The 22,642-nt window shown below is 45.9% G+C and overlaps 1 protein-coding gene across 1 annotated transcript in view; it reads left to right on the top strand.

Moving 5' to 3' along the window:
- LOC135209223 (ESF1 homolog) overlaps positions 1-22,642 on the top strand; it is a gene marked incomplete at its 5' end in the record, with an annotated part of 41,284 nt that overhangs the window by 550 nt on the left and 18,092 nt on the right. The window contains 4 exon segments of the mRNA XM_064241916.1: positions 82-334; positions 2,963-3,171; positions 4,096-4,281; positions 5,630-6,130. Coding sequence (XP_064097986.1) covers positions 82-334; positions 2,963-3,171; positions 4,096-4,281; positions 5,630-6,130 — 1,149 coding nt within the window.

Here is a 22,642-nt window from a genome sequence, read left to right as displayed (position 1 = left end):
AGAAACTATCAGTAGGTTTTGAAAATTAGATTATAAGCACAAAACATGTTTGAAACCTTCATGAAAGATGAAATTTTTCAGGAAACCTCTCGCATTGCCGTTTGTAACCTCGACTGGAATAACATCAAGGCCGTTGATATTATGGTGGTGTTCCATTCTTTTTGTCCAAGGGGTGGCTCTATTAAGAAAGTATCCATTTATCCATCTGAATTTGGGAAGGAACGCATGGCCGAAGAAGATCGTTTTGGACCAAAGGAACTGACCTCAGAAGCTTTGGGGAACAAGGGCAAAGTCATGAATGACAATGACATTGACTTGGATAAACTTGAGAGAGGTAATTTTTTTTTTTGTGTTTCCACAGATATTGGCATGTTAGTTTTAAAATGGTGAAGTGCATAGGACAATGTAGTTTTATTGTACCTGTTTGAACTAGACCTCTTCATTTTTACTTTTGCCTCAACACCTTGTAAAGGGCAGTTATTAAATTATTAGATTGTTAAGTTACTGAATAGGTTCTTGAGGCAGGGAACAAGATCATCACCAACAAAGAATAGTTACATACCTTCCTTGTTTAATAAAATATCTATCTATTCTTTTCATTTACTTGCTCTATGATTTTTGCTTTAGTTACTTGTTAAGTTACCTGTATTACTGCTTCGAATACTTGTTGAATTAGCTTTTTGTTGCTTCAGTTTTTTTGCAGTTAGTACCCTTTTTTTCCGTAGATTACATGTTCAGTTACCTTCCTCGCTGTTTCAGTTACTTGCTTAACCCTTAAACGCCTATTGGACGTATTTTGCGTCGAGATAAATTTTCTTTTTGGTGCCTACCGGACGTAATTTACGTCAACATAGAAGTTTTTTAAAAATTCGCGGAAAATACTTATAGGCCTACCAGCCGAAAACTTTTGAATCATGCGCCTTGGGGGATGCTGGGAGTTCACAGATCAAGGTGTTGTTTTGTTTACAATCGTTACGCAGGTGTGCAAGCGCGAGTTTGTTTCTTATCTCACTAAAAAGTATCAGTGACACATCTCGGAAATTATTTAATCACTTTGACATAATTTTTGCACCATTTTAAATTAGCTGTTACATGGAGTATTATATATGAAAATTTGCACATTTTCATGTAGAATACAAAAAAAAATACTCATGATTGTAGCTTTTTATCAGTTTTGAAATATTTTCATATAAATAACGATAAGTGCCAAAATTTCAACCTTCGGTCAACTTTGACTCTACCGAAATGGTCGAAAAACGCAATTGTAAGCTAAAACTCTTATATTTCAGTAATATTCAATCATTTACCTTCATTTTACAACAAATTGGAAGTCTCTAGCACAATATTTCGACTTTGGTGAATTTATGAAAAAACTTTTTCCTTACGTCCGCACGGTAACTTCCGAAAAAATCATATGTGCTATTGTGGTAATGTTTGCACCATTTTAAATTAGCCGTTACATAAAGTTTTATATATGGAAATGTGTGCAATTTCATGCACAATACAACTAAAAAACAACCCATGGTTGTAGCTTTTATCAGTTTTGAAATATTTTCATTTAAATAACGATAAGTGCAAAAATTTCAACCTTTGGTCAACTTTGACTCTACCGAAATGGTCGAAAAACGCAATTGTAAGCTAAAACTCTTATATTCTAGTAATATTCAATCATTTACCTTCATTTTGAAACAAATTGGAAGTCTCTAGCACAATATTTCAATTTATGGTGAATTCATGAAAAAAAAACATTTTCCTTACGTCCACGCGGTAACTCTTCCAAGAAAATCATACGTGCGATTGTTGTAATGTTTGCACCATTTTAAATTAGCCGTTACATAAAGTTTTATATATGAAAATGTGCACAATTTCATGTAGAATACAACAAAAAATAATTGAAGGTTGTAGCTTTTCTCATTTTTGAAATATTTGCATAAAAAAAAAATATATAAAAAAATCGACATTTGGTCAAATTTAACTCGTCCGAAATGGTTAAAAACTGCAATTGTAAGCTAAAACTCTTACAGTATAGTAATATTCAATCATTTATCTTCATTTTGAAAGAAATTGGAAGTCTCTAGAAAAATATTTAGATTTATGGTGAATTTTTGAAAAAAATGTTTTTACATCCGCACGTTACGAATTCATGCATCATTTTGTGATAATATTTTCTCTGTGTTGCTTTGATCGTTTTACAATGTGTTATATACCAAAATGATTGCAATTTAGTGTACAATACAACGAAAAAAAATTAACTCATTAGCTCTAACCATTTTGCTCACAGTGCGATTTGAATACAATTATATATGAAATTTTTTTTTTGCGCTATCTTATATCGCATTATTTTTATATGATAATGATATTTTTTTTCATTTCTGATGGTTGCATACTAAACTTCAGGCAATGTCAAAAAAAGGAGCCAAAAATGAACTCTTAATCTTGAAAACTAAGCGCTGTGATTTTTTGAAAAAAATATTTTTTCCGCTTCGGCGCTCACTCCGAAACCCCCTAGGCATACGGGAGACGATTTTTTATTATACCCCTTAGGCGTTTAAGGGTTAATTGCCCATATTTCTGCTCCATTCATTGCATATGGTTAAAGTCAGTATTGTATTATTACATGTCAAGGTTATCAGAGACATCATCAGAATGCAGTATGATTGACTTTTTATCTATTCATACTATGGTGATATGTTTTTGTTTGGCTTGTTTGTCTCTGTATGTGAACAAGATCGTGCAAAAATGATGTGATGAGTTTTACAAAAAATTTGCCAAAGTTAGGCCTTGTCAGTGGTTGCATGTAACTTTTTGTTTCGACATGTGGTTTTATATTTTGTTACTTACTCCTTACCAGAAATTACTTCAGAAGATGTCTGTTTCTATGACATGTTTTCTTTGTATAGGCAATAAATTATGTTTCCTTTGCAGTGCATTGCTTTGTAAAACATTTAATTATTATTTACAGGAAAACTTCTCTATAGAGGAGCAAAAGAGAACTACGAGGCTCTTCGTCGGTATGAAAGAAATCGTCTCCGATACTACTATGCTGTAGTGGAGTGCGACTCTGTTGACACAGCAAAAGTCTTGTACAGCGAGTGTGATAGGCAGTCTTTTGAGAGAGCTGGTGTTTATATGGATCTAAGATACATACCTGCTGAAATGTCCTTTGATGAGGTTTGTAACATATTTATCCCATGGCTGTGATGGAGTTCAGATAGTCCAAATATCTTATTCCATAAAGTAGATGTTTGTGTACGGTATCTGCATCGAAACATAATATAGATGCCTTTTTCTTTATATTTAAATTCCTGAAAGTGAAGCAAATGTCTATCACATGAAGTGAACTCATTAAAGTACCCACTCCAAATATTTTTTATATCTAAATTAAACCAGTTTTACATATGCTCAAATTTCTGACGGGAAATATCTTCCCACTTACTTTTCCAACATTTTTAACTTTGCTTTACTCCAGTTTTCACTTTTCAATGAAGATCATATCTTTGGGTCTATCCCTGTAGGGTTCTAGGAATATAAATGGGTGATCTTGTTAACTAAATTATTATACTAATGTTTAGTCATGTTAAATTTATTCTATTTATTTTGGATCCTCTTAAACTGATAAAGTAATAATTGCCTCCAGAATAGTGTTTATCATACAGAGCATTAAAATAGTTACTTTTGCAACTCCATGAAAAGTTTTATCGCTAAAGTTTTGCTTGTATGCTTGAGCCTTTTTACAGAGGGGCATTTGACAGTTGTCATACGAGTGTGTATTATCATAACTGCCCAGGAGGATATTTCAAGTAAATAAACTTGTAAAACTGATTCCAATATTTGGTGGTACATTTGAACTGAAGGCTTGTGTTCTTCGATTCCCACTTATCATCATTATCTTCATCATATGTTTTCATGTTGGCTTTTCCCTATAAGGGATTAGACCTTAAATAGATTCTCTATTAAATAAAAAATAAATCTATTGGTGATAGTACATACATTGCAGGAATTACATTTTCACTCTGCATTGTTCTTCATTGTACAGTAGTTCAATATAGTTAATTTTCTTGGGACCATACTTTCAAACATTTATTGTTTTCTCAGGAACCACATGACTTTTGTGAAGACGTTCCAGAATTTTACGAAGCAAAGCTCTTTACAACCACAGCATTGTTCGACTCCCAGCCCACCTTAACTTGGGATCAGACAGATCCTCACCGGCAAAAAGTCCTTTCAAACGCCATGAAGAGTGCTATGTCAGGAAAGGAATATAATGAGAATTATTTAAAGGTTTGTCAAAAATGGTATTTTAAGTTAGTCAAGGTACAGCTGGTTTTTTTCTTGAGATTCCTTACTTTTCATAGAACACTAACCAAATATACTGTAGATTACAGGCTAAGATCAATGGTGCTGTGATCAGTGGAGCCGTTCTCCATTTTTGTAAGTTTTCATGCATGTAGTTAGAATGAAGACATTGCAGAAGAATTGCTTCATTTGGAATAGGTGAATATATTTTACATGTTTCTCTGTCTTTCAATGTTGGTAACTACCCAGCTTAGTTCTTGTGACTGTAATCAACATAATTTTAAAAAGTTTTGATAAGCAGGAGACTAGTTATATGGGGTCACAGTATGGAGGAGTTATGAAGTTCCATTTGACAACGTCTGTGAGAGAGAGAGAGAGAGAGAGAGAGAGAGAGAGAGAGAGAGAGAGAGAGAGGGTGTAATTGCTGTATGGATGGTTAATGACTGAATTGGCTGTTGGAGGTCTGTGTTTTGAGTGAGTGTTTTTGAGTCAGTCTTAGTCAGAACTGGTGACAGTGAGTAGTGTGGGAAGCAGTTCTTTGAAGGCATTGATAGTCAGCTGAGTTGTGTTTTTTTTTGTTATTTTGTTGATTTATTGTTAAATTAGTGTTTTGCTTAGAGTTGTTGTGCCTGTGCTGTTGTGATTTTTGTTGTTGTGCAGTGGTCTTTTGTTGTGTTTTGTTGTGATATGTGAGGTTGTGTTTCTTGGTTGGTTGCTGTGTTGTTTGGTGGTTGTGTTCTTTGGTTGTTGTTGTGTTTTTGTGTTGATTTGGTTGTGGGTTGTGGTCTGGGTTGTGGTTGGTATCGCTGCGACCTCGACGGCAGACAGCACAGGATAGCCAGGAGTATCTGGAGTGTTGGTAAGTACGCATGTTGTGTTTTGTTTTGTTTTGTTTTTGTTGCTTTAGGTCAATTGTCCTGCGTCTATTAGTTGTGTATAGAAGAAAGTGTGACTGACTTGGGTGGGTTTGGCAGCTGGATCGATTAGGTATATGGGGGGGGGGGGGATTCTGCAGCTTGTTTTTTTCTAGCTTGTGATTCCGCCACAACAGTATCCAAATTCATGTTGTGTTAGAAGTGCTTTAATGAAGTACGGTATCGTGTTTCTTATACTTCTGCAGTTTTCTATTAACTTTATCATAATTTGGAAGGAGGAGATCATACCTACAAACTTCAACTTTCCTAAGAGACACTCCTTCGGAAGAATATTTCCAAGCTTGTAAGCCGTCAGTTTAAGTCAATGTAAATCTGTTAATTATGTGCTGTTAAGCAGTAGGACTTTGAAAACATCTTTTTATCCCCAAAACTGTAAGTCCTTTATCCTAATTTTTCAGAACTTCATTGCTTCGAGCAGTGGTGAAGAATCAAATTCTGAGCAAGAAGGGGATTATAGCAGTGATGAAGGGGAAACCAGTAAGCAAGATAGAATTGCCAATTTCAGGGCTCTGCTCCAAGAAATAGACGAAAAAGAAAAGAAGAAGAAGAACCGCTTTGATATGGAAGAAGTTTTTGGGACCGGGGCAAAGGAAGATTCTGGTGATGATGACCATGAAAGTGAAGAAGAAAGCGAGAAGGAAAATGACCTTAATCCGTTTGAAAAATACTTGGAAAAGAGAAAAAATAAAAGGAAGAAAAAACTGGAGGACAAAAAAGGCGTTGGTGGCAGTGATAACGAATACTCTGACGATGAAGTTCCTGGTGGTATGGAGGACATCAGGAATGATCCCTTCTTTGCTGAAGAGATGGAGGAGAGCCCAAAGAAGGGAAAGAAGGACAAAAAGAAGAAGAAAAAGAAAATACCAAAAGAAGAAGAAAGCGGCAATGAGGAAGAACAGGTAGGTGATATTATTATTATTATTATTATTATTTATTGGAAGGAGACCCTCTTTCAAACAAGTCTTATTGAAAGATATCGCTGCATCAGCTGCATTTAACATGTATATAGTCTTTTCTATTTTTCTAATAATTGCTTTCTCTCTGCTATTACAACTGGCGAGTATTGCGCCAATATTACTCATCAGGAGGAGTCAATTTCAGGGATTTTGCTTACAAATTTATTTGTCACAATGAATAGATAAACAAGTAGGTCAAAATATGACGAATTAGTGGCCAACGTTTCTCTCGGTATCATCCGAGCATGATCACGGCAGTGGGTCCGAGCAGACTGTAGGTGCTGTCAAGATCTACTCGTATATAGTGGCAGGTCAGCAGGAGGTCAACCGCTTTGTCTGAATAGTGACAGCGAATGCCCTGTGCTATTCAAGAACAGTACAGTCAGGGCCTACATTCGGAGGGACTTCACACACTTTTCTTCCTGGCAGGACACTCACAAAGAACTCGACCGAGTCACTCAGATGCTCGTTAATAATGGGTATCCGAATCGACTTATTGATAAAGAAGTCCGAACAGCGCTGGATCAGTGGTACGGCGAGAATGAGAGACTGCAGCCCCACCCCCATGAGAAGATCAAGCTGTATTACAAAGCAAGAATGCACGCACGTCACCGCGAGGATGAAGATGTTTTGAGAAAAATCATCAAAGAGAATGTGACCCCTACTGAAGCCGACAAAGAACTCGAACTTGTAATTTATTACCAAAATCGACGTAACCGGGCCTTATTATGAAGAACAACCCGACCCCCCGAGCAAGAGACCTCTTGAAACAGTCGAATGTAGTCTACCAATTCCTATGCCCCGTCCGTGGATGTCCCAGCTCTTACGTTGGTATGACTTCTATGAAACTGTCCAAGAGGATTTGCTGCCACGCACAAGAAGGAGCAATTAAAAACCATATCATGACAGCACACCAGGAAACTATCTCCCGCGATGGTATTTTCAATAATATTAACCCTCTTACGCCGAAGCGGTAAAAAAAAAATTGTCTCCCGTGTGATAGAGGTGTTTCAGATGTGAACGCGCGGAAAGCAAAGAGGAAAAAAAAAAAATATTTTTTTCAAAAAATCACAGCGCGCTTAGTTTTCAAGATTAAGAGTTCATTTTTGGCTCCTTTTTTGTCATTGCCTGAAGTTTAGTATGCAAACCATCAGAAATGAAAAAATTATTCATTATCATATAAATAAAAATGCGATATATGATAGCGCAAAAACGAAATTTCATATATAATTGTATTCAAATCGCGCTGTGCGCAAAACGGTTAAAGGTAACAAGTTACTTTTTTGTTGTTGTAATGTACACTAAATTGCGATCATTATGGTATATAACACATTGTAAAACGATAAAAGCAACACAGAGAAAATATTATCACAAAATAATGCATGAATTCGTAACGCGCGGACGTAAAATATTTTTTTCAAAAATTCACCATAAATCTAAATATTGTCCTAGAGACTTCCAATTTCTTTCAAAATTAAGACAAATGATTGAATATTACTATACTGTAAGAGTATTAGCTTACAATTGCAGTTTTCGACCATATCTGACGAGTTAAAGTTGAACCGAATGAATTTTTTTTTATATATATATTTTTTTATATGCAATTATTTCGGAAGTAAGAAAAAGCTACAACCAAACTTCAAATATTTTTTTGTTTTATTCTACATGAAATTGCGCACATTTTCATATATAAAACTCTATGAAATGCCTAATATGAAACGGAGCAAATATTCCGAGAATGGGCTGTACGCATTTCGGAGATTTGTGGCGGAGAATCCGCGCGCGGAGGGAAGGAAAGATTTTTTTTTAAATTCACCATAAATCTAAATATTTTGCTAGAGACTTCGAATTTGTTTCAAGATGAAGATAAATGACTGAATATTACTAGACTGTAAGAGTTTTAGCTTACAATTGTGTTTTTCGACCATTTCGGTAGAGTCAAAGTTGACCGAACGTGGTTTGTTCCGACACGGCATACAAACCTTCGGTCCTTTACAATAGGAAGGTACTAGCGGCAGCTGGATAGGTCGTAAGCTTTCGAACAAGGGGTTCGGTAGTTAACTGCTTGTCCGACAGGCGCGCGCGCGTGACTGTGAGGTAAACAAATCTCTTTTGCTTTCGGCCTGCTGGCGTGTAGACGTGTATCATCGCTCTCTGCCCGCTTCATCGTCGTTGCTTTCGCATGGTTGTGTTTTTCTTTTTCTATTTATCTAGTGAAACTGAATTGTAAGTACAATCATTTCATATTTATTTCCATTGAATTCAATTGTGAATTAAAGGATCTTGGTTTCTCCACGCCCTCCGATTACCCGAGTGCCGGGACTGAAGGGCGTAAGTGCGGGAATTCATTTTCCCAGAAATGATCCTCGTATTGTGTATGCTCGGTGCCGAGGGCGGGAGAGCGCTCGCTCCGAGCTTATATTTTGGTTGAAAATGTGTAGATGAAAATCGTAAGTAAGTGCCTTTTCATTTTTTTTTTTTTTTTGACCTGTATGCTCGTTGCCGAGCGAATGCGCTCGGCACGAAAACTTATTCTGTATGGAAGTGGAATCGCAAGTACAGTATTCTTTTTCATTTTCATATATTTATTTTGATTGTAGCAATACTCATTTTGGATCAGTTTCCGCTCTTAACCACGGAAATTGATCCTTTCCCCTTTTTTATTTGAATGAAGTGAAATCGCAAGTGCAGTTCTTTTTCATTTTCCATATTTTATTGAGATTGCATTATTTACTTGGATCAATGTTTACCCGCTATTTCCCGGGAATTGATCCTTCCCCTTTTTATTTTGTATGAAGTGAATCGCAAGCGCAGTATTCTTTTTCATTTTTCATATATATAATTTTGATTGCATCAATTCATTATGGATCAAGGTTTCCGTTCATAATCGGGAATGGATCCTTTTACCCTTGCGCTCAGTACCGAGGGCGCAAATGCGCTCGCTCGAGCCCTTATTCATGGTAAGTGAATAGTAATGCAAGATTCTGTTTTCAGTTATTCCTTTTATTATTGATTGCATCAATATTTATTTTGGTTCAAGTTCCGCTCAGTCCAGGGAATTGATCCTTATGCCCGTGCATTCGGTGCCGAGGGCACGATTGCTCTCGGGCTCTTTTTATTATTGGTTGGGTACATGGGTGCTGTGCGGGGGTGGGGAACGAGAATCCTCCTCCCCCCGCTAAGCTCCCACAGATGGCCCTTCCCCTTCGGGGGGGAGGTTATCTGGGTTCTCCTCCTGCCCGATCCGTCGAGCGCGGGGGAGGGCGCTCGGTGCCCGATGTACAATTGTATTCGGGGTCTTCCGCTCGTTCGGTGTGGGGCTCACCCCCCGCGCGAGGGGACTTCCCCCCCACTAATCACTACTACTGTTATTTCCGCAGGTGCTATTGCCACGAGGGTGGACCTTGGTGAGGTATGGGCGTCCGTCGATTTGCAGGGCGTGCCTAGTTGCCAGGGGCGGCGGTTCTATGTCTGGGCCTGCTGCGGTCACCCATGGAGTGGTGACCACGACAACGATATCGACTCCAGGTGACGACGTCCCTCCTCACCTGGTGTACTCGCCTCACGTGGTAACAGTCTTGCCTACAGCTGCTGTGAAGTGCCGTTCGCCGTACCGAGAGGGGGGCGTGCCGCTGCCGCTCGTGGTTGCCACGCTGCCGCGACCACACTTCCGCTGCCCTAGAGCTCGCCCCTGGACCTGCCGCCGGTACCAGGATGTTGCTGGCTGCTGCTTCACCTCCTGTGTTTCCGGTGCTGCCTGCAGTACCTGCCGATTCTGTGCTGACTGTCCATTGCAGTTGCTGCGCTGGCTGTCCCTGCCGTTGCTGCGCTGGCTGTCCCTGCCGATGCTGTGCTGTGGCTGTGCCTGCTGTTCCTGAGATGCCCATACCATGCTGACGTCGTCCCTGTTCGTGGTGGTACTACCCCAGACTTTGGTCTGTCTGTACAGGTGCGTCCGGGCCCTGTGGCTTCGGCTACAGCAGCCCCGGCTCCGCCCTGGATAGCAGATCTTACGTCTGTCCTGAGGAAGCTGACGAAGAAGAGGAGGAAGGTGTCGTCGTCTTCATCTTCTTCATCGTCGTCGGCTGCCGCCTCTTTCCCTTCGACTTCTAAGGCTTCACAGCCGAGGAAGAAGAAGGTTGCCTCCTCCCTACTAAAGAAGTCTCCCTCCATGGGAGCTTATCGGGACCCCGTCTCACCCTCGGTGGGACGGGAGGTTCCTTCCGCTGTGGTCTCCCTGCCTCCGTTCGGGAGCGGGGCCCGGACCCCGTCTCTTCTTTTCACCGCAAGGAAGAAGACTACGGGGACCAGAGGGGTACCGGCTAACACCGGTAACTTTATACTCGCCTGGTGTCAGTGGTTCTGCCACTGCATCAGGGTCCGTCTCGCCGGATTCCTTCGTTCGCGGGAAGGTGGTACCGAGTTTGTTACGGTTCGCCTTAACCAGCGGGACCCGTGCAAGCCAGAAACCAGACCTCTGAGTCCGCTCAGAGTCAGGTTCACGGCACGGGGCGGAAGACTGGTGACAGCCGCTCATGCGACTCTCACCAGACCAGCTCTCGCTCTCGCGGCGACCAGCTGGCTACCCGGGGACGTGACGGTCCACGACCGGCCACGGGCTGATGGCTGGGAAGAGGTCCCCCCGTTCGCCGGTGAACCAGCCACGGCTGGAACCAGCGACGTGACGTGCCGTGAGGACAAGCACCGGTCTCACTGTGACAGTGGAGCCTGCAGGTCGCCTGGACCGTCGCTCTCACAGAGAGCGATCGGATACGGCAACCAGCACCAGCTCGTCTGACACTCGAGATCGGGGCCCGCATGCTCAGTCCAGCCGTTCTCCACAGCGAGACGGTTCGACCAGGCCTGCAGAAATCGATCGCCACCGCGGGTTGACGATCGCTGCAGCCCTCCAAGCCTGCTGGTTCTGCCAGCGAGCGAGGAGGGAGCGTCAGGTCTGCCTCTCCTGTACCTTCAACCTCCTCGGGTTACACCGGGAGGAGCGAGGTATTGAGGAGTGATCATGAGGGTGCGCCCCTCATGATCCCACCACGACGCCCTACGTGCCAGGCACGGTTCTTGGACCGGCCAGGACGTATGCGCAAGTGGATGGAGAAGACCGAGAGGGCTGTCGCTGTTCCCCCTTCTTAGGCGGAGGAAGGTTCTCGGAATATGCTCTTGTTCGAAGGGCCTTAACGGTCCTACTCTGCAAGATGCTGTGACTTCCGAGATCCAGAGGAACTTTGCCGAGGTTATGGCGGACTGATTCGTCAGCACAACGACCTCGGGGAAGGATCGCCGCTCCCACAGCAGAGCCACGTCTCGGCTCGAGTCGTTTTGGGGCCCGAGAGGGAACCCAAATCGACGGTGGGTCTGCCGCGATCGGAGCTTGCCGACTGTGTTGAACCAGGTAGTCTCTCGTCTCTGGACAAGAAGGCTCTCTCAGTTCTGGCCGGTCGAACAAGCTACTTCACCTCCTCTACTGCGACAGAGGCGTTTCTACGTGTCTTCGGACACCGTATTTGAATACCCCTTCGGTCCTCCTGAGAGGTTTCGACCTCGACGAGGACTGGAATGAGTCGGAGGACGGTATCGGCTCTCTCCTGTCAGGTGTCGATCAGCCCCACCCAGACGACGTTCACAGTGGCGGCAGACCCTTACCTACAGTATGAGTTCGTAACCCTCCTCGGGAAAAAACGTTTTCTCCTGACGATACGTTTTCCCAGGCTCTGAGAGGCCATCGCCGTAAGGCGATGGCTGCTCCTTTTCTTCTCCAACTGCTAGTTCCGCTGGGAAGGCGAGCCAGTATCCAATTCCTCCCCCATTCCCTCTCTCCTTACGGCTACGAGGGAAAGGGGAGGGATCCTACAGAGATTTCTCTGTAAGATCCCACGTTAGGGGCTGCGCTACCGGGGGGACCTTCGGGTCCTACCTGACGTAAGCCCCGGTCGTTGAGGAGGGATCCGGCCCCTTTCTCGATTTCTACGGGAATCGAGAGGTCCACCAGCCGATATCGTTTGACGAATTCGGTGGGGGGTTTCGCAGAGTGCTTAGAATTCTACGGAATTTCTAGCGCACTCAGAATGTTCGAGTTTTTTACGATCTCCAAACACTTAGGCGAGACCACGGTCCAAAGTGAGCGAGAATCCCCGATAATTGTTACACGATAATCGGGAACCTCGCTTATGCTCGAATTCCTGTAATTTCTAGCATTTGGAAGAAGACTGCTGCTGAAAGAAGAGTATCTCACAGTAGGCGATTAACCGGGAATAGAGAAGAACGGACGAGAACTTCCAGTTTGGCTTGAACTATCGTCTTCGGTATTCTGTTCACCATTGAAGCTTTCCTGTTTGGGAAAGAATTCTCCTTCACTCTCTGACTAGAGAACGAAGGCGGTCGATCTCCAATCCTTATTTCATTCCTCGAGAGGAAAGAATTTAGGATGGAGGTCGTGGTACAGAACCTACAAATATACTACGTATATTACCCTCGCGACATGATTCTTTTAACAGTTGAATTTTCCGGGGGGTAGGCGCATGCCGTAGTTAACTCTACGGTTTGTGACCGAGACGAATTGTATCTTAATTGAACTGCAACTCGGGGTTGCCTGCAACCTCCCAGCAGTTATCAGTTTTGATTTTAGATACTTGGTATTGTCATGACAACACCAAATCAGCTTTTGTATTTACCGAAATCCGTTTCGTTTAAATATAATTGCTCGAGCGTATTCTTTATGCTCGATGGTTCTAGCCGAACGCATTCCTTCGTGGAATAATGGATTACCTGGCAACTCAGGATGACGAGTCACCGAGAGCTACTGCGTATTGAACTGCCTGATAGCAGCTCAGTATCAGCTAGGTCTCGGAGATGCACGGTCGGTTACGTCTCTCTCTCCCCTGTTTTGATTGACTACCGAACCGTATCTCTGCCCAACAATCATGGACTTAGGTCTCTGATTAACGGGGATTCTCGCAATAATGAAGGACCATCTACTGCTGTGACGCTCGATATCATCGCCTTCGACATTGCGAGAATTTTCAACAGAGATATCTCTTGGACTCTTTCATCTTTCTGTTTACCGCACGGTAACAGAAGTCTGTACTAGTCTCCCGCTGCATCGCACCGCGATAATGCGAATGATTTTTGCAGACATCTGAGTTTGTCTTCAAAATATCTCGTATTCGTAGGTGTGCATTATTCATTGCTCGCCCCGAATTAACAGATGTGTCAGAAGACATCGCCTACTCTCCGACCTGACAGCTCTACTTCCAAATGTTCAGCCCATGAGAAGCAGTTCTTCAGGCAGTATTCCCTGTCTCTTCATTACTGAAAAGCGCTCCGCTTTTATTGCAACTACGATCCTCACCGGACAGCAATGAATAGCGGTTAGCATTCTCAGTCTTTGTAGCACAGGTTCAGAATCTTGAGAATCCTTCTCTCGGTTCAGCTGTGAAGACGTAGGTTGCTTTTTCTGTACACCTTCGTCTTCAACGACACATAGTGTTGTTTCTCCTTAGCTGAGAATCAACTATACTATGAGATATCTTGCCATGAGGGACCTCGGTCTCTAGAAGGCAATTGACTTTCGCCTGTTGGGCACATGCCTTAAGAGAATCATCACCTCGCCTTCTGGCATCGGTGACGAACAAATTATTTGTTTAGTTTCTTGGCATAACCCTTTTAAGGCGAAGGTCACGTGACTTGCTCGGATGCTTGGACAACTTGCCCTCCTTCCAAACGCAGTCAGTCGGCAGCTGTCAGAGCTCCGAGTCAGTTACGAACTACGCTGTTGACTTAGTTCTGTTGTTACAAAGCAATCATTACTTAGTTTTTAATAGCTTGTCACAGTACCCATACCATCGACACCCACCATTGAGTGTCGGTGTCCTATCCACTAACCGAGAAGACTTCCACTGCATGGGGATAGGAGAATGTGAGACACTTCGCTGCAGACGGATAGACCAGTATGGGTACAGGACATCACCGAAAGTCGAGAAGAGGGATATAGGTTCATACGACCATTCCCTTCTTTTCCTCTGAGGTACTTGCATGACTTTTCTTTTCCTGCGAAGTCAAGCATCCAGGGGATGGGGATTCGTGACGCTCGATTTCGTACCGACTTCGGTAGCGAAGACTCAGAACCCTTCGTTCCTGACGATCGGTTAGAGTCCTTCACAATCCCCTCCCTAATGGCTTCACCGCCTTCGATGCGAAGGAGATGCTGCTTTGTCCTGTGAAAGCGCGACCGCGCTTTTTGAAGAAACTCGACATCCCAGGCTGAGTGTTGAAGACTCTTCGTCAGCACCAAGATGACCTAGAAGTACACTCCCTCGAGTTACACAAGAACTTCTCCGTGGCGCAGGTACTGAAGGCAGGGGTCTGGTACAACCAGACCACTGACACCTCCTTCTACCTTTTGGATATTGCCCACAGGTCCTTGGATCGTTTTCCTTGGGACCCGTGGTGCTGCTCAAACACGTTGTGTAGCTAACCCAGACCCTAGCAGGCTGAACAGCATCGAGTCCTGGTGTGACTGTAAGAATAGATAAGTGAATGGAGAGAGTGACTGGCTTCTCTTCCTATCTTTTTCTCCCCCTCTACCTGTGGGTAGAGGGATACGGTCATCACCTTGCTGGATAAGGACGAGATGCCGGTGAGCTACTCGACAGAGCCCCATCCTATCCCTTTCACTAGGGATGGGAGCGAATATCCACCACTTCCTCCTACAAGGGGGGGGAAGTGGATGCCAACAAGAGACAAACCATAAACTTTATGTTGCCTCTTGCAAATATAGGAACTTGTTCTTGTTTGCTGGTACGAAGAGATACGCTTGCCTCTCTCTTAGTACTTGGTCCAGAGGTCTGACCATTGATCCTGCGGTGCACACCCGATCAATCGGACAGAGGCTTGGATCCCTCCCTCGCTCTTACGACCAGGGAGGCATTACAAGGTTGCGAACACCAGTCTGTTCCACAAAAGACTCAGATTCCTCCCACCAAGAAGTGAGTCTTCCTATTGTAAAAGGACCGAAGGTTTGTATGCCGTGTCGGAACAAATGACAATTTGTCCAAAATTGCATTTTTCATAACTATACAAACCTGAGGTCCTTTTACACATAGTCCCACCTCATGCCACACCTCACTCTGCAGTTTTTGCTTGGGCCAAAAGCAAAAGTGATTTGTTTACCTCCCAGTCGCGCGCGCGCGCCTGTCGGACAAGCAGTTAACTACCGAACCCCTTGTTCGAAAGCTTACGACCTATCCAGCTGCCGCTAGTACCTTCCTATTGTAAAAGGACCTCAGGTTTGTATAGTTAGGAAAAATGCAATTTTGGACAAATTGTCATATTTGTCCAAAATTGCATTTTTCCTAACTATACAAACCTGAGGTCCTTTTACACATAGTCCCACCTCATGCCACCCTCACTCTGCAGTTTTTTAGTTTTTGCTTGGGCCAAAAGCAAAAGTGATTTGTTACCTCCCAGTCGCGCAGCGCGCGCCTGTCGGACAAGCAGTTACTACCGAACCCCTTGTTCGAAAGCTTACGACCTATCCAGCTGCCGCTAGTACCTTCCTATTGTAAAGGACCTCAGGTTTGTATAGTTAGGAAAAATGCAATTTTGGACAAATTGTCATTTTTTTTCTATTTATCGTGATTTATATGCAAATATTTCAAAAATGAGAAAAGCTACAACCTTCAATTATTTGTTGTTGTATTCTACATGAAATTGCGCACATTTTCATATATAAAACTTTATGTAACGGCTAATTGTTCCGATACGTAATACAAACCCTCGGTCCTTTAACAATAGGAAGGTAACTAGCGGCAGCTGGGACGGTCGTAAGCTTCGAACAAGGGGAAGAACGGTAGTTAACTGCTTGTCCGATCGTGCGCGCACCGCCGCGCGCCGAGAGGTGAAGAATCACTTTTGCTTTCGGCCGCGGGTGTGAATGGACGTGTTCGTCATCGCTCTCTGCCCGCTTCATCGTCGTATGCTGTTTAATTGTGTTTTCTACTAATGGTTGGTTTGACTTGAAAATGAAACTGTAAGTACACTGTTTTCAATTTTCATTACTTAATATGAATCAACATGGAGCTATCGCCGTAGAGACGGCGATTTCCGCTCTTTTCATGAATTGAACCCTTGAATTATGTCTCGGTGCCGAGGGCGGGCGCACTCGCGCCGAGTCATGTATTTTGGGCGAAAGTGTGTAATTGAAAGATGTAAGTACTCTTTTTCATTATATTTTTGCCCTGTGCGTTCGTTGCCGAGAGCTTGATTGCGCTCGGCAAGAGCCTCTTATTTTGTATGAATAGAATGCAATGAAAGTGGATTCGCAATGCAGTTTTCTTTTAATTTTCATTTATTAATTGCATCAAATTTAATTTTGGATCAATTTCCGCTCTTACCCGGGAATTAATCCTTACGAATTATTGCTGTGAAAGTGAAAATAGCAAGTGCAGTATTGTTCATTTTCTATATATTTATGATAGCATCATATTATTATGGATCAAGTTTCCGCTCTTACCGGGTAATTGATTTTTCCCTCTTTAAGTTCTATGAAGTGAATCGCAAGTGCAGTATTCTGTTTCATTTTCATATTACTTTTCACTGCTGTGCGGGGGTAGGGGAAGCGAAGGTCTGCCGGGAAGTCGTCGGAAAGCTCTCCCGCGACTCCCTTGGTATCCGATTCTTCGTCTTCTTTCCTGCCCCCCCGCTCAGCTTCCTCGTATTTTTTGTTTTTGGGGTCTTCCTTCCGTTCGGGGTGGGGCATGTCTCCCCCCCCGTGCGTGAGGGAACCCTCTTACTAATCTGTCTGTGCTACCGCAGGTGCTACAGCCGTGGGAGACGACCTTGGACAGGTATGGACCACTGCGGCTGCAGGGCGTACCTAGCATCCACGATCTGCTGGCAGAGTCTAGCGAGGTCTGGGGCGGTGACCTTGGAGTGGTCTCCACTACAACCTTCACGGCCGCTTATGCTGCTTCCCCCCGCTGGTCTACACTCCCCATGCTGTGTCGGTGACGCCGTCTGCCGCTTCTAGGGCCGGTCGGCCGCCGTACCGAGGAGGGGTATGCCGCCGCCGCCTGTGTTTCTTCGTGTTGCCTGCCCCAGACTTCCGCTGTTCCAGCAGCTCGCCCCTGGACCGGCCGCCAGTACCACGCTGGCTGCCGATGATTCTACGAGGCGATGGCTGGGCCTCCTGCCGTCCTGTCGCTGATGTGGTTCCCGCTACTGGCTTGGCTGTCCTTCGGTGTTTTTAAACCGCTGCCCGCTGTTCCTGCCGCTCTGAGCTGGTTGCTGTTCCTGTCGCTCCTGGTTCCTGCGCCTGTCCATGCTGGTCCTGCCCATGGTGTGTCTTCCCCAGTCCCAGGTCCTTCCGGACAGGTGCAGTCGGGCCGTGTTGCTGTTCGGCAAAATAGGCCCGACTCCGGCCTGGATGGAGGACCTGACGACTCTGTCCTGCGTGAGCTGACGAAGAAGAGGAAGGTGTCATCTTCGTCTTCGTCTGTTGCTGCCTCTTCCCCTTCGACTCTAAGGCCCATAAGCCGAAGAAGAAGAAGGCTGCCTCCCCCACCCCCCCCTAAGAAGTCTCCTTCGGGAACTTCTAAGGGCCCGTCCCACCTCGGTGGGACGGGGGGTCTTCTGCTGGTCCTCCTCTCCTTCGGAGAGCGGGGCCCGTCTCCCCTTCCGTAATGGAAGAGATAGACGGGGACCAGAGGAGTATCGGTTAGCTCTGGTACTTCCTCGCCTGGCGCTAGCGGCGATGCCGGCTACGCCAGGTTCCGGCTCGGTCTCTCGTTCGCGGGAGATCCCGAGTGTACGCTCTCCCTCGGGAGACCGTGCAGCCAAAGTTTTCGGCGCCAGAGTTCGCTCGGCGCCAAGACCACGGCACGGAGCAGAAGGCTGGCGAGAACCGCTCAGGTGACTCTCGCCAGGCAGCGGCCGCTCTCGCAGCGACCAGCTGGTAACCGGGTTTTGTTATTCCCCCTAAGAAGACTCCTTCGGGAACTTCGAAGGGCTCGTCACATTCGGTGTGACGGGGTGTTCTTTTCTGCTGGTCCTTCCCCTGTTCCTTCGGGAACGGTGGCCCCGTCTCCCCTCTGAGAAGAAGAAGAAGACGGGGACCAAGGGTGTGCTGGCTACCGCTGGTACACCCTCGCCTGGTCTTGGCAGCTCTGCTGCTAAGCCAGGTACCGGCTCGGTTTCTCGTCCGCGAGAATTTCCGAGTGTACGATCTCCTTCGGGTGACCGTGCAGGCCAAAGTTAAGACGCCTGAGTTCGCTCAGCGTCATGACCGAGGCACGGAGCAGAAGACTGTCGAGAGCCGCTCAGGTGACTCTCGCCAGGCCAGCGGCCGCTCTCGCAGCGACCAGCCGGTACCATCTGGGTGGACGTGACAGTCTCTGACCGGCCACGGTTTAAGGCTGGGAGAGGTCCCCCAGGTCCCCTCGACCGACGGTACCAGCCTCGGCTGGTACCAGCGGTTTTGACGTGCCGCGAGGACGCTCACCGGTCTCACGGCGAAAGCGAGCTCTGCAGGTCACCTGACCGCCGCTCCCACACAGGGACCGGGGCGAATACGGTGACCAGCAGCAGCTCGTCTGACGCACGGGACCGGGGTCGACGTGCTCAGTCGAGCCGCTCGCCACAGGTGAGCGGCACGGCCAAGGCCTGCAGATCGATCCCCACCGCGGGTTGGTTGATCGGCTGCAGCCCCCCACGTACGCTGGTCCTGCCACCAGAGAGAGCGTCAGGTCTGTCTCTCCACTACCTTCAACTTCCTCGGCTACACCGGGAAGAGCGAGGTAGCTATGAGTGATCGTGAGAGGTGCGCCGCTCACGATCCCGTCACGACGCCGCACGTGCCACGTATGGTCTTAGGACCAACCAGGACGTACGCGCAAGTGATTGGAGGCGACCGTCAGGGGGAGAGGGGGTAGCGTCAGTTCTGTCTCTCCGATACCTTCAACTTCCTCGGCATACGCCAGGAAGAGCGAGGTATATAGGAGTGATCAGTGAGAGATGCGCCGTTCACGATCCCGTCACGACGCCGCACGTGCCAGGTTGGTCTTAGGACCAACCAGGACGTACGCGCAAGTGATTGGAGACAACCGTCAGGGATCTGTTTGCTGGTCCTTCTTCTGAAGGAGGAGGGTCCTGGGAGCTGCTCTTGTTGGAGGGACTGGACGGTCCTACTCCTCAAGACGCTGTAACTTCCGAGATTCAGAGTAACTTTACCCAGGTTATTGCACTGATTCGTCAGCACAACGACCGGGGGGAAGGATCGCCGCTCCCACCAGCAGAGCCCATGTCTCTGCTCGAGTCGTTTTGGGGCCCGAGAGGGAACCCAAACCGACGGTGGGTATGCCGCGATCGGAGCTTGCCGATTCTGTCTTGAACCAGAGTCTCTCGTCTCCGGACAAGAAGGCTCTCTCAGTTCTGGCCGGTCGATCAAGCTACTTCCACCTCCTCTACTGCGACAGCGGCGTTTCTACGTGTCTTCGGACACCGTATTTAAATACTCCCCTTCGTCCTCCTGAGAGGTTTCGACCTCGACGAGGACTGGAATGAGTCGGAGGACGGTATCGGCTCTCCTGTCAGGTGTCGATCAGCCCCACCCAGACGACGTTCACAGTGGCGGCAGACCCTTACCTACAGTGAGAGTTCGTAACCCTCCTCGGGTAAAACGTTTTCTCCTGACGATACGTTTTCCCAGACTCTGAGAGGCCATCGCCGCAAGGCGATGGCTGCTCCTACTCTTCTCCAACTGCTAGTTCCACTGGGAAGGCGAGCGAGTATCCAATTCCTCCCCCATTCCCTCTCTCCTTACGGCTACGAGGGAAAGGGGAAGGATCCTACAGAGATTCTCTGTAGGATCCCACGTTGGGGACTGCGCTACCAGGGGGGACCTTCGGTTCCTACCTGACGTAAGCCCCCGGTCGTTGAGGAGGGATCCTGCCTCCCCATTCTCGATTTCTACGGGAATCGAGAGGACCACCAGCCGATATCGTTTGACGAATTCGGTGGGGGTTTCGCAGACTGCTTAGAATTCTACGGAATTTCTAGCGCATTCAGAGTGTTAGAGTTTCTTACGATCTCCAAACACTTAGGCGAGACCACGGTCCAAAGTGAGCGAGACGAGAATCCCCGATATGTTACACGATAATCGGGAAACCTCGCCCTATGCTCGAATTCCTAAGGAATTTCTAGCATTAGGAAGAAGACTGCTGCTGAAAGAAGACTATCTCACAGTAGGCGACCAACCTGGAATAGAGAAGAACGGACGGGAATATCCAGTTTGGCTGGAACTATCGTCTTAGTATTCTGTTCATCATTGAAGCTTTCCTTCGAGAAGACTTCTCCTTCACTCTCTTTAATAGAGAACGAAGGTGGTCGATCTCCAATCCTTATTTTGTTTTCTTGAAGGAAAGAATTTAGGATGGAGATCGTTGTTCAGAATCCTACAATATACTACGTATATTAACCTCGCGACATGATTCTGCTAAGCAGTTTGAATGGTCCGAGGGGTAGGCGCATATCCTGGTTATTCTACGGATTGCGACTTAGACGAAAAGTATTCTAATTGAACTGCAACCCGGTTGCCTGCAACCTCCCAGGAGTTTCCAGTTTCAATTTTATATACTTATGGTGTTGTCACAACAACACCATTTAAGCTTTTATATTTACCGAAATTCGTTTCGCTTAAATATAATTGCTCGAGCATATCTTTTTATGCTCGTTGGTTCTAGCCGAACGCATTCCTTCGTGGAAAGGATTACTTGGCAACTCAGGATGACGAGTCAGCGACAGCTACTGCGTATTGAATTGCCCGAGGCATTTCAGTATCAGCTGCCGCTTTGAGATAGACGGTTGTTTATGTCTTTCTCACCTGCTTTGATTGAATAACAACCGTATCTCTCCGCCAACAATCATGGACTTAAGTCTCTGATTAACGGGGATTCTCGCATACATGAATGACCATCTACTGTTGAGAGACGCTAGTATTCATCGTCTTCGGTATTGCGAGAATTTTAAACAGAGATATCTATTCGACTCTCATCTTTCGTTTACCGCACGGTAAAAAGAATTCTGTAATAGTCTCTTGCTGCATCGTATCCCGATAATGCGAATGATTTTTGCGGAATCTGAGTTTGTCCTCAAAATATCTTGTATTCGGAGGTGTACAATTGTTCATTGTTTCACCCCGGATTAGCAGATGTATGAAAGACATCGCCTACTCCCACACCTGCCAGCTCTACTTCCAAACGTTCAGCCCATGAGAAGCAGTTCTTCAAGCGGCTCTCCCCTGTGTTTCATTACTGAAGAACGCCCCTGCTTTCATTGCACAACGGACAGCAATGAAATGGCGGTTAGCGTTTTCAGTCATTTGTAAGCACAGGTTTAGAATCTTGAGATTCCTTCTCTCGATTCAGTTGGAGCGTAGGTTGCATTCATTGCCTACCTTCGTCTTCAACGTCACATAGTGTTGTTTCTCCTTAAGCTGAGATTCAACGTCTATGAGATTTTCTTGCCATCAGGGACCTCGGTCTTTTGAAGGCAATTGACTTTCGCCTTTTGAGCTTATGCATTAAGAAATCATCGCCGCGCTGTCCGGCATCGGTGACTAACAAATATTTTATTTGTTTGGTCTCTCAGCATAACTCTTAAAGGGCGAAGGTCACGTGACTTACCCGGATGCTTGGACAACTTGCCTCTACTGATTCCGAACCAGTCATCGGCAGCTGTCAGAGCGCCCGAGTCAGTTACGAACTATGCTGTGGACTTAGTTCGGTTGTTCCAGAGCAATCATTACTTCGTCTTAATAGCTTGTCAGTATGAGTACTGTACATAACCAAAGTCGAGAAGAGGGATAGGTCATACGACTATTCCCTTCTTTTCGTCTTAGGTAACTGCATGACTTCTCTTGAGAAGTCAAGCACAAAGGGATGGGGATGATTTGTGACGCTCGATTTCGTACCGATCTTCGTAGCGAAGACTCGGACCCTTCGTAACTGACGATTGGTTCGAGTCCTTCACAATACCCTCCCTAATGGACGTCACCGCCTCCGATACGAAGGCTATGCTGCTTTGTCCTGTGAAGGTGCGACGGAGCTGTCTGAAGAAACTCGACACCCAGGATGAGTGCGGACGCCTCTTCATCATTCTCTCGCGTTCCGCAAGAACTTTCTCCGTGGCGCAGGTAATGAAGCAAGGCGCCTGGTCCAACCGGACCGCATGCACCTCCTTCTACCTTCAGGATATTGCCCACAGTTCCTTGGATCTTTTTCTTTTTTTCCTTGGGAACCGTGGTGGTTGCTCACACGTTGTGTAGTTAACCCAGACCCTCGCAGGCTGAACAGCATCGATCCTGGTGTGACCGTAAGAATGGATGAGGAATGAGAGTGTGACTGGCTCCTCTTCCATCTTTTTCTTCCCTCTACCTTTGGTAGAGGG

The sequence above is a fragment of the Macrobrachium nipponense genome, chromosome 37, assembly GCF_015104395.2.
Source record: "Macrobrachium nipponense isolate FS-2020 chromosome 37, ASM1510439v2, whole genome shotgun sequence".
In the NCBI taxonomy this organism is placed as follows: domain Eukaryota; kingdom Metazoa; phylum Arthropoda; class Malacostraca; order Decapoda; family Palaemonidae; genus Macrobrachium; species Macrobrachium nipponense.
The sequence above is the reverse complement of the archived record's forward strand: the minus strand, read 5'-3'. Positions and strand labels throughout refer to the sequence as shown.